Source organism: Balearica regulorum, chromosome 1 (assembly GCF_011004875.1).
Source record: "Balearica regulorum gibbericeps isolate bBalReg1 chromosome 1, bBalReg1.pri, whole genome shotgun sequence".
Lineage (NCBI taxonomy): Eukaryota > Metazoa > Chordata > Aves > Gruiformes > Gruidae > Balearica > Balearica regulorum.
In genome coordinates, this window is record NC_046184.1 from 85,838,206 (window position 1) to 85,850,209 (window position 12,004).

Sequence of the window (12,004 nt, forward strand, 5' to 3'; positions counted from 1 at the left end):
CGTACGGATGTTAAGGGAGGTAGAGACACACAGAAGGGTGCATGGGGCATGGCAAAGCCAACACAACAGAAGCAACAGCGTGAGGGACATACAGATGTTAAGGGAGGTAAAGAGAGACAGAATGGTGCACAGGACATGGAAAAGCAAAGACAACAAGAAAACAGGGAATGCTGAAGTAAGGAGATGACAATTTTTTGAATTCCAGATGGGGGAAAGCGAGAAAAACAGACCAACAGAAAGACTAGGGCAGTGAACAGTGGGTAGCGTAGAGAAGTTTCTGCCAAACTGCTGAATGCCAGATGGAAACAATTTCTTGTCTCCTTGTCACTCTGCTTCCTGTGAGGGCTTTTAGAAGAAACTATATGTTCCATAGACAGTTAGGGATGAGGTGACATCTCCTGATGTCTCTAATGTCTATTGTGTTCTTCAGAGACCAACTTTCACGATCAGGCATGAGGACTTTTTCCACATGAAATGCATACTCCATCTCTCAAAGCAGGCTGTAGTCCTCCTATCAATCAGCCTTTTCATGCTCCACAGATATCAAGGTATCAAGGACCAATATGCCAAATACAGGTTTTCCTCCCAAGATGGTGGGAGGTGGCAGGACAGGATTGGGGAAGCTGTATGAGGAAGGCACCATGCAAGAAGTGATAGTCATGCATGGTGAAGAGGGGAAGAGAACCATCTTTCTTTTCCCTACCTTGTACAGTATCAGTGGAGTTCTCATTTCCTTTGGTTTTCTCTTTGTTTTTCTCCTCTGCAAAAGGAGAACATTCAGACAAGCAATAAGGCATTGGAAGAGGGTAGTTACAGAGTCTGGCAAGTATCTATACAAGTGCCTGTATTGGCCAGTCCACAAGAAGAGCTCTGGAGTCACATGCCAAGCAATGCATCCTTCAGCCCTAGAGACAGCACATCACAGATGAAAGAGGGTAGAGTTCCTCTCATGAAGGGGATGGTGAGACTGTAAGATGAGTAACTGGCACAAGGGAGAAAGTATAGGGGTTTTTTTCTCCTTTCCCAATGATATCTATTTTGGAAATTAATTGATTTCCATTTCCGGAACATGGTCCTAGCTGTGTTCGCAACAAGCCGTCTTCTCAACATCCTTTTGAAACTTAGATGGTTCCAGGAGGGTGTCCCAAGCTGCTTAATATTTGTTTGTTGCAAAAGGCCAATTGAGAGCACAGCACTGTGGGAAGATCCCTGACCTGGGAGAAGCAGTAGTACAGTAAAGATTTGATCTTGCTAGAAATTTCTGCTGGAGTGAAGGCAAGCAGCAGGCAAATTCCTTTAGTTTTGTCCTGCTTCAGTCTTGCAGGAGAACTGAAAGACCTGGGAAATGCAGCCTTAGATCTCCACAGAACGGGTTTTAATCTGGTAGTGGCTTAACTATATTCCTAACCTGATCTTTGTCCTCCAACCCAATTTCTCTACAGAATGATTTGTGACTTCTTCATATAGACCCTTGAGACACAGAAATCCCCATCAATACAACCTGCAGCACAAATAGTACTGCCTGCTCTCTGGTGAAAAGCTCTGATAGAAATGCCAATGCCTGAATGAGGTGCAGAGTTTCATCTCTCCTCTGCCTGAAAGCTGGTTATCCATCTCATATTCTACTGCTGTTGTCCTGCCAGTGACACTTGTCCCTGAGCTGTTATTACCATGGCCTGCTGGCTTGGTCCATAAGGAAGGAAGGAGCCACATTGGCTTTGGAGCCAAGGAGGCAAGATGGCTGCAATGTGGTTTGTATCTTTTAGTATTGGGTGGCGTTTCTTTCACCTCTTCTGGCTCTCCCTCCACTCCCTTGTTTGGCACATGGGAATAGTTCAGGGAGCAGGCACTCACCGGTCCAGCAGGCTCCAATCATAAGCGAGGGTTCCTGCCGTGGGGGGTGAATGAGGCCATTGTCGTGGATGAGGGCAGGGTCATAAGAGACACCATCCACATAGAGCGTGACAGTGGGGAACTCCAGGTTGAGGGCATAGTGGTGCCATTCATCATCGCAGACCTACAGCAGACAGCAGAGGAAGAGGTCAGCAAAGGGTAGAAGGAGAAGCGACATGGGGAAGAGGCAAACACTTCCTCACCTGCTCGAGCTTCCAGAGGAATTTCACAGGCCTGGCACTTTCCAGCAATGGCCAGTAGAGGAAAGCAATCCGGCAGCCGTGCACAGCCAGAGAGTAATGCGAGTAGCCATCCTCTGCCGGGGACAAGCACAGGGAGTTACATATCACACCTCAGAGCAGTCTCACTAGTCACAGCCCAGAAGCACACGCTAGCCCACATGACTGGCACTCAGCACTACGTGCTCACAGCAGGCTTGACCGCTCCCAGAAAAAGTGACACCTGAAGAAGCTGTGTTCCTAAGGAGGGACCCCGGCCCAGGTCCCACTCTGGAACACGAGAGATTTCCTCCTGCAGGGACAATCCCTTCTAACAAGTTAGAGACAGTGGGGAAAAGTGTCACCACCCCAGGAGAAGTGTCTCACCACTCTGCACTGTACTGCAGATCACCGTCTCCTCTTCCCGCCTGCCTTTGCCAGGCACCACGGCATGCTTCATCCATACAGACAGGGTGAAGTGGTCACTCAGCCCCTCATGAGCATTCGGCCCATTCACCACTGGCACCTGAGCAGCCTGGCTGCCATTGAACCAGTAGATGAGGCTGCTGTCCTGGCTGTAGTGCACAGAGAGCCGCGCGGTCCAGTTTGCCGTGGGACTAGGCACTGGCAGCAGGTCAATCTCTCCTGAGGCAGCACCTAACAAGAAGGGAAGGAGTCGGGAATGTCAGCACAGGAGAATAAGGAGCCTGGGAACTGGGGAACAGACAAAGAGGGTGCTAGATGACTTTTCTCCATAGTTCCCATGGACTCTGCATACCAGGGCAATGTACAGAAACCTCTGGCTACCCAGCAAGGAAAGCACAGGGAGCCCCTTGTAAATACAGGCAGGGTGCCCACTGCCCCTCAAGGCAGCATGTGAGCTAGGTGTCCTCCCAGCCCCACTGACCACAGCAGATGTGAGGAATGCATCCCCCAGCATCTCCGCTGCATGAGGAAGCCCTCCAGGGGAAGGGACAGGGTGCTGTGCCACAGCTGCCCCTCGGCCCAGGAAAGAATCAATTCACCGCAAAGTTTGCGTAGTGACTTCTCGGAGTAGTTATCCCGGTCACAGCCCTTGGCCACGTGGTTTGTCTGCAGCTCCACCGTGGCCTGGATGTTCCACAGGGGCTCATCGCAGGTCTCCAGGTGAATGCTGGGGAAGAGCGCAAGGCTGCCTGCACCAGGCGTGTACTCAATCCTCTTGTTCCACCCTAATGAAGAAGGGTGAAAGAGAGGGGTTAGGTCCTGCCAAGGACATTTGGCACACACACAAGCGGCATCTGTGGACTAGCCCAGAAACAGAGATTTTTGGCCGTTTCCGTGTTGAAAAGACAACTTTATGCAGCTGGTATCAGTGCAAGGGAATATTTCCTAGAAGCACAGAGTCCAAATTCTCATCTTCTACAGCTAGTACCAGTACAGCATCACTTCTTGGATTGCCAACCTCTCTTATTGGGCAGAGCAGATATTTAGCTGTGTTGATTTCCCCTTAATTCTATTACTAAGCTGAACCTGTAGGCATACAACACCTCTGGAAAAGCCAAATATCCTCAAGATGAGCAGCCCCAAAAACAATCTACATTGAATACAGCCTATGAGCCTTATCAAATACACAGCAGTTCACAGTAATCCAAGGAATGATTTTCCTATGTAAGAATTGACTTTCAGTGGCTTTGCAACAGACTTAGATGTCTGCTGCATCCCCTTAGATGAGACTGATGCGTCAGTGCCAGAACTGAACCATATATATGGGCATACAAAGTCATATGTGTATATACAAACATTTGCAAAGAGCAGGACTGAGCAGTAGTTCAGCAAAAGCAAAGGGAAGACATAACTGTGTTTGGAGGTTTCATACCCTGCCAGCTGGGCTTGCAGGTGGGTTTCACCTGGATTTCCACTTCAGCATCATCAGAAGCCCGCTTTTTTCCACAATCATAGGCTGTCACTGTGAATTTGTAGAGACGATCTCCACTGTACTGCAGCTTCTCCGTGTTCTCAATGTTCCCTGGTTAGCAAAACAAAGAGATCAAGGGAGAGGAAAGACAGTCTCCTCAAAGATGCTCCTTCTAGAAATCATTGTCATTTTTGATCGACTACAAAAACAACCAAAAAGGGGTTGAACCCCCACAGTGCCACTCTGTAACAAGCTATAGCATCCCACAAAATGGCTGCTGCATCTCTGCACCAGGGGAGAGAGATCAGCAGTGCTAGAAAATTCATATAGCACAGCTCTGCCAGCAAAAGGGACTGGCAGAGAGGGAGCAAAGCAGGAAAGGGGGAGGGATGTGCTCATGGTAGGTGTGGATTCTTACCATCATTGTCAATCAGAAAGGGAATATTGGGGGTCAGGATCTCATAGTAGCAGATCTGGCTGTACTGTGGTGAGCAGTCTCTATCAATGGCCTCCACACGCAAGATGCGGTCATACAGCTTTCCCTCAGTCACTGCCACACGATACAACTTTTCCACAAAGACAGGAGCAAACTCATTCACATCATTTACTCGAACGTGCACTGTGGCCCTGATGCACAGAGACATCAATAAGAACTGGTCAGCTGATTAGGAGCCATACACCACCTAAATTTCAGTATAAGTCACTCCCCTAAAGTGCACCAGTCTGATTTCCAGCCATCAAAAGCAAGGACGAGGAAAGAGACCTTGGTTTCAACACAGCAATGCTGGCACACAGGAGCTTGGACAATGGTTTCCCACCCCAGAGGAAGAGCAAAAGGAATGATCATGTAATCTGGACCTCCTGCCCGTATATATACGCAACATAAACCACCACCCTTAGACACAACCATCAAGCAGCCCTCATTTTTAGTGTATCCACTCATGTGACTCAGTGAACATTTCTCTTTGGGTCTTATTAACATGTTGAGTTATAGTATCAAGGCTAGAGAAAAATACTCCTGGCTACAGGAAACCTTCCCACAGCAATTTTCATTTGCATTTCTGTGACAGTTTGCATTTTTTAACATGCAGCAATGACTGCATGGACTTACTTGTGTGATTTCTTGGTATTTGTTCCATCAGGTCCCTCCCCACAGTCATAAGCCTGGATGGTGAATGTGTGCTCCTTATGTGCTTCACAATCCACTGGTTCCTTGGCTCGGATCAGCCCCTCACCTGTAGCTTTGTCCAGGATCACAGCTTCAAAAGGTACCCCTGCCCCATGGATCCTGAAGCCACAGATTTCACCTGGTACCCGCAAAGGCAGAGAGGAAGGGGAGAAAGAAAACGACTGAGGAGAGCGCATTATGCCCCCTTGCTTCCCTCCTCCATATTTTCTTCCTTTCTAACCTACACTCTCCTTTCTCCCTCATTATCACCTCTCATTTTGAGCAGTTTTTGGTTCCCTAGGAGTTCCACCTGCCATCTCTTACAGCCGTTAACGGTGTGGATTGCCCTCTGCTGGAGACTACTCCTACGGCAAGGAGTCCTGACCAGCACCAAGAAAGATTAGAGGTTACAAGGCTCGAGCTAGATTTATTAGTGCTACACAGCCACAGAACTGAGGGAGCACCTTATTTCTCCTCTGCATCACTCAGGGAATCAAAACAGGCCATATATTGCAGATAGACAGCCTAAGCATGAAGATCCATGATGTCTCATCCACCCATATCCGCAGGATGTGCACAGTGCCGCAGGGAACTGCAGATAGGGTCACCTAAATCCTAAAGTTCAGCTCACAGGGACCACTTTTCCTCTCCCAAAGCTGAGGGAGGATGTGTGAGGAAGCTCTAGGCATGGCCTAAGCAAGCACCAGGAATACAACCCTCGTAAAGCCTTGTCTGTAGTTTCAAGGATTTTTGCTTACTGTGAGGGGATGTAGCGCTGCCAACAAAGTGTGCCCTACCAGCTTTCTCCAGTACTCACAGACACAGAGCTGTGCATGTGATCTTTGGAAATAGCAGAACTGCGTCAAAAAGTAGCTGGCTCCACCCTCAATTTCTCTCCCTAAGGGAAACAGCTCACAGCATCCTAAATCAAGCTGTGCCCAAATTGCCTCCAGACTTCACTGGGGACCTCCTCTGGAACAAGGTTTGGAGGCAATCGTTTCCTGGAGAGAACTAGAATCCAGCACAGGGATGAATGTCACCCTGTCTCTGCCTCTTCATAAGTCTCTCCCTGCCTCCCACCCTTCCCAGAGCTGCCACCCACCTACCTGCATAGCGCAGTGGAGCATCTTTGTCCAGTGCAAATAGCGGTGGGTTGAGCAGGACTGTGTTGTCATTCTCCATGACGATGCCCTGATACTCAGCTTCAATCCAGGGTTTGTGCTTGTTTGCTGAGGTGGATTTGGGGTAAGGGATGGAGCACAGGAATGTATTAGCCGTCATGGACAGATTCAGTTGGAAAAGAGCAGAATATCATCCAGTGGCAGGTAACAACCACCCCTCCCCACCTTCTTCTCTGGAAATAAAGAAGTCTAAAATAGGCTGGGAGGAAGAAGTTATCTTTCTTTAGTTCTACTCTACGTGGCTCTTGGGGGACCTCATCAGAAACAATGTGTTCCTTCTGGCCTCCTCATTACTATCTTATTAGAAATATGGGGAGAGGCATCTGGGTGCCCAGGAAAGGTGGAACACTTTAAAAAAAATCAAATCAAGAGGCAGAAGTAGCCTGATTCTGGAGACAGAGTCCAAATGCTAAATCCTTTAGCTCACTGAAGCCATAATTAAAGTATCAAGGATACATCTTCCCTTGGGGTGTCCCCAGGGGACAAGTCTTGCATGCAGCTGTTATCACTTATGCCTCGCATCCTCTGGACTAAGGCCCAGAATCTACACACACGTACCCAGGTACACTTCCAGTCAGTCATCCTACACATATAACAACCCGCTCTGAGAGTCGGTCCCTTGCTCCTTCCTTCCCCACTCCATGGCGAGCACCATATTCCCTTGGCCCCTCCTTGCTAATCCCGTTGGCTGGAGCCCAGCCAGGCTTGGCATGGAGGCAGCAGCCAGCAGGAGGCTCTGAAAAATGTCACAGGCCCCGAAATAGCAAATTAATCTTTATCACACAGGCTCCGGGGCAGGGAAAGGGAGAAATAAAGGGGTGGGGGGAGGAACGGGGAGGGGAGAGGAGGGGAGAGAGTAGAAAAATCATTACAAATTAAAAACCCCTCCCCCATGCCCACTCCCTGCCAAATGGGCCTCAGAGATTATATTACATGGCCTAGTTACAACCCCCATTCCCAGATAATCCCCCACTCTCCCAAGCCCCCGGAGACCAAGATTTATTACGACCGAGCAATACTTTGAGCACAGCATGGCTGAGAGCTGGTGGGGAGGAGGATACAGAGCCTTTCTCCTCAAGGGCACTGCTTCCAATATGTGAATTCATCCTCTGCAGCACAGCATCCTCTGAAACCACACATGGCATGATGTGTTGACTCAAAAGGGACAGCATCCCTTACAACCAAGAGCTCCTGCAAACTGGGGCGAGGGGATGCTGCTGGAGCCGGGTGGTGGGCCAGCAGGCAGGGCGACAGGTCAGAGTGGGGATGCACCAGCAGGGCAGAGGAGGCTGACCTGGCTTGGCGTAGCAGTGAAGAGCGCGGGTTGGCATTTCTCCCTCACCATATTGATTAAGATTATAAAGCATTGCGTAGGAAATCCAGAGAAACATCCATCCTGCTCAGTATGCAGGTGGAATCCTCCCTGTGTGCAAGTGCCCACGTTTCACCTCACCCCTCCATTGCCCCCACCAGATTCCACTCCGTGACGGCTCCAGTCCATGCACCACACCACCGAGGTGGGAATCCATGATACAAATACCAAATGTGCCCTGTTGCTGGGGTAACATGCTGGTGGTAGAGAGAGAAATCCTTTGCTGCATCCACCTGCAACTTGGGAATCACCAATCTGATTTCTCAGGAAATTAGTTCCTGGAGATTAGAAAAACATTTTGGGAATATTTTTTAAGATACAGACTTCTACCAGCTTCAAGAAAGCTCCTGCAAATCTAAACTAATTTGCCAGAGGTGGGCAGATGTTTCAGAGTGTAAATTCACAAAGGAGAGAGAAAATCCAGAGCGCAAGGGGCCTTGCCTCACCACTGGGCCCCTTGGCACCAGAGCAGTACAAATAAATGCCCCTGCCAATGTCAGCATCCACAGAGCTCCGCGTTGCACCCGCCCTGTAGCCCTACCTCTTCTGAAGCACAGAAAGCACCCTGAGGTGTCACGTTCCCTGATGACCCCCAAGACCCTCGCATGTTTTCAGATTCTCCCACCCTGTCAGATGATTGACGCACTGGCTCTCCCGTCAGATGAATTTCTCATGCCTCTCTACAGGCACAGATCCAGAAACCTACATCTTTCTCCATCGCCCTACACGTTCAAAGAACATCTGCATTCAGAACGTTACAGCTGTAGCGTTTGGGGGTTTTGTTACATATTTAGTACATAAAATACTGTTTTATATAAGCAACCTGCATAATTAACACATGACTGTACAATAATTCCTATTGACAGATTGTAGATGGATGAACTAGAATTGAAGATGGAGCTAGGGGATGTGTTTTGGAGACCACAGGAGTCTGTGGAGAAGCAACACATTCTCTCTCAGCACAGTGAGGAAGGGAAGGAAAGCTAAATCCGCACAGCGATACCTGAAACAAAAGCAAGACAAGTGGGTGGAAAAGAGGAAAACCCGAGGGAAATGCTAGAAGGAGAGGAAGGAATGGAGAAAGAAGCGGTGGTAGAAGACAGATGGAGAAAGCATGGAGAGAGGATGGGATGAGAGCGCCCGAAGGGGCAAAGAAAGCCGGAGCCGCCGGGGACCGCAGAGATCCCCCGACAAAAACGTGCCAGGCGAAGGCGACAGGCAGCGCGGAGCCGTACCGCCACCGCGGGGGCGGATGGATGAGCCGCGGCCAACGGGTCGCTCAGCCCCGCCGCGGGGGGCAGCCGGAGGGTCCCTGCGGAGCGCCCCGCCGCCGCCCGGGACGCTGCCCGCGGCGCTCCGCCGCTCACCTTTGTTGGAGGCGCTGCCGGGCAGCGCGGCGCAGAGGCAGAGGAGAGGGAGGAGGACGGCGGCGCGAGGCCGAGGGTCGCCCATCGCGGCGGCGGGTCCCAGCCCGCCCGGGGCTACTGGACAGCGGCGGGCGCCCTGCCCGGCCCTGCCCGGCCCGGCCCACGCCCTCGCTCCCGCGGCGGCGGCGGCGCGCAGGGACGGCGCGGCACCTCCGCGAGCCCCGCTCCGCTCCACGCCCGGCCCCGCCCCGCCACTGCAACATGACGTCACGGGCGCGGCGGGGGCCGGTGGGGGTCGGCAGCCAATGCGAAGGGCCGCCGCGCCAGGTGCTGCGGGGGGGGCGCGGCGCGGCGCGGTGCGGTGCGGGGGAGCCGCTGTTTTTCCTTCTCACTGCAATCCGGGCAGGGCACGGAGAGGGGCGAGGGCTGGGGACGGCCGGCCGTGGTGGGCGGGGTGGGGGGTCTTCAAAGCCGGCGCCCGGTGCTTCGCCCTGGGAAGCATCCTCGCAGCTGCAGGGGGACGCGGGAGGAGCAGGCCGGGGGGGGGATGTGAAGATCGGGGAGGAGATGGGGGCTACCGGGGCGAGGGGCTGCGGATCGCATCCGGAGCCCGCCGCCCATCCGCCCCGGGGTCGGCAGGGCGGAGCTGCCAGCCTGCCGCCGCATCCCCTCGACGGGTTGACCGGGGCGGGGGGAGCGTGGGCCGGGACACTGCTCTGAGGAAGCTCGCAACCACCGGCGTCACGGCGTGAGGAAGGGCCGGCGGGGAGGGGGGGGGGGCCTTGCCGCTGGTTGGCAGCCGAGAGTTTAACACACGCAGCCCCCGAGGAGGGCAGAGGGTGAGGAGGTGACCTGCCGCGCTCACGTCCTCCCCGGACGAGGCGGAGATGCTGGAAGCAGGGGCAGTCCCGGCCTTTTCCGCGCCCCCCGGCGCGGGGACTCTTACTGCAGCGGGTAGTCCGGGAGCCGGGCTGCCCCGCAGACCTCGCCGCACCGCGGGAGAGGGACCGGCCCGCCCGGCGACCGAGCTTGGTCCCAGCTCCGTGCCTGTCCCGCTCCTTGCCCTCTCTCTTCCGTCGGCCGTCGGCCCCGTCCCTCTGCCCCGGGATGCCTCCCAACCTCACCGGGTATTACCGCTTCGTCTCCCAGGAGAACATGGACAATTACCTGCGTGCTTTAGGTAACTCCACCCTCCTCATCCCCTTTTGCTCCCTTCTGCCTCCAAAAATGTCAGAAGTCGGGAAGGGGAGGAAGGGGTTTGGGAACCCTCTGGTCTTTCTGTCTGCAACCACTTTTGCACTGTGACGGGAGTGGGGAGGAGGTATCATGGCTGGGGCTCCCTGGCCAAAAGAGTGGAGGAGCTCTGCGGGGATGCTGCTAGAGGAGGGGCCCAGGCCATCCACGGATCTCCCCTCCCTCTCATCCTCCAGATATCAACGTGGTCCTGCGAAAACTGGTTTGCCTCCTGAAGCCCGATAAAGAGATCATCCACACAGGAGATCACATGGTCATCCGCACGATCACCTCCCTGCGGGACTATGTTATGGATTTTGATTTAGGAGTCCAGTTTGAGGAAGACCTGGGACCCGTGGATGGACGCAAGTGCCAGGTGAGAAGCCCAGGCAGTGCAGTTTGACAGCGTACTGGGGCTTGCTCAGCTTTTGACTCACAAACCAGATGAGAGCCCAGCCCAGAGCTGGCGTGCCCCTGCAGGTCCAGGAATAAGTGGTTTTATGAGTAAATCACTTACACCAAAGGGGATGAGCACTAAACAGCCAGAACCCCAGTACTTTGGGACCAAAAGGGTACTATCCTCTGGAGCAAAGCCCTGAAAAGACAGAACTTGGCCGTACTCTGTTGCACTTGGAAGCCAGAGGGTCGTTCACCTCCCACAAAGAGCATCAGTCCCAAGGAGCCACCAAAGAGACAGCAGATCAGGGACTGCATTTGAAAACGTGTTTGAGAGAAATAGTGTCATCACTGGAAACTTCTGTTGCCAGGACCTGCTTGTCTTGGGACCATGTCTTCCCCTCTCCTCCTTTTTTTCAGACAACTGTCTCCTGGGAGGGGGATCAGCTGGTGTGTGAGCAGCTAGGAGAGAAGAGGAACCGAGGCTGGAGGCACTGGCTGGAGGGGGACCAGCTGCATCTGGTGAGGAGGGGTCCACCACAGCTCTAAATCCCAGTTGCAGTGGGCGGGTGACACACAGTGTGGGTGCTGCGGGCTCTGAGCCAGCTTCCTTCCAGCTCCCCTCAGACTTAAGTCCCAGCTCCGGGGGGCCAGCCACCGCTTCACACAAACATCCGCCTCCAGGGTTTAAAAGTTAACACAGCTCAACAAAGGCAATGGCCCTTCCCTGCCCCTGCAGCCTGACCCGCTGGAGCTTTGGGAGGGTGGGGAAGGGCATGCAGCAGCATGTGGCCTGCAAGACTCCTGCAAGCAGGAGGGCAGGCAGGACCGCAGCGGCTGCTGCTGGGGAGGGAGAGAAGTAAGGGATCCAGCCTAAACTCATCTTTCGCCCCCCTTTCCCCAGCGCATGACCGCTGAAGATGAGGTCTGCGTCCAGGTTTTCCAGAAAGTGAAGTGAGCGCTCCCCTGGACAGATGCCGGGACGGGACCCTCGCTCCCCAGTGCGAACTGCTCCGCATTGAAAAAGAAACAAGACCCGAGCGAGCCGAACCCCCCCCGCCTCCCCGTAGCAGCGTGTTTTCTTATGCCTCGCCTCTCCCTCAGCAGCGGGACGGGACGGGACGGGGCGGGACGGGACCTCCCGCGGCCGGGGGTCACGGCGGGGCCGGGCCTGCGGGGAGCGGGAGGCGGGGAGAGGAGGCGGCCAGGGTGGGCCGGGGCGGGGAGGGTGATGGGCCGTCGGCTGCGCGGAGGCTCCTTTCAGAATAAGAGCTGGGCC

The 12,004-nt window shown here is 53.6% G+C and overlaps 2 protein-coding genes across 2 annotated transcripts in view; one reads left to right on the forward strand and one right to left on the reverse strand.

Annotated features, from left to right (window-relative positions):
* CLSTN3 (calsyntenin 3) overlaps positions 1-9,338 on the reverse strand; it is a 15,376-nt gene extending 6,038 nt beyond the window's left edge. Inside the window, exons 1-10 of the mRNA XM_075763036.1 lie at positions 9,097-9,338; positions 6,283-6,405; positions 5,120-5,315; positions 4,427-4,635; positions 3,970-4,119; positions 3,137-3,322; positions 2,499-2,768; positions 2,097-2,209; positions 1,855-2,017; positions 704-760 (exon numbers count right to left, since the gene is read on the reverse strand). Coding sequence (XP_075619151.1) covers positions 704-760; positions 1,855-2,017; positions 2,097-2,209; positions 2,499-2,768; positions 3,137-3,322; positions 3,970-4,119; positions 4,427-4,635; positions 5,120-5,315; positions 6,283-6,405; positions 9,097-9,181 — 1,552 coding nt within the window. The 5' untranslated portion in view covers positions 9,182-9,338. The remainder of the gene's footprint in view (positions 1-703; positions 761-1,854; positions 2,018-2,096; positions 2,210-2,498; positions 2,769-3,136; positions 3,323-3,969; positions 4,120-4,426; positions 4,636-5,119; positions 5,316-6,282; positions 6,406-9,096) is intronic.
* Positions 9,339-10,032: 694 nt separating this feature from the next.
* RBP5 (retinol binding protein 5) lies at positions 10,033-11,775 on the forward strand. The gene is made up of 4 exons (XM_010309891.2): positions 10,033-10,276; positions 10,527-10,705; positions 11,146-11,247; positions 11,630-11,775. Exons 1-4 carry the CDS (start codon positions 10,204-10,206, stop codon positions 11,681-11,683), a joined length of 408 nt encoding a protein of 135 aa, XP_010308193.1. The 5' UTR covers positions 10,033-10,203; the 3' UTR covers positions 11,684-11,775.
* Positions 11,776-12,004: the final 229 nt, after the last annotated feature.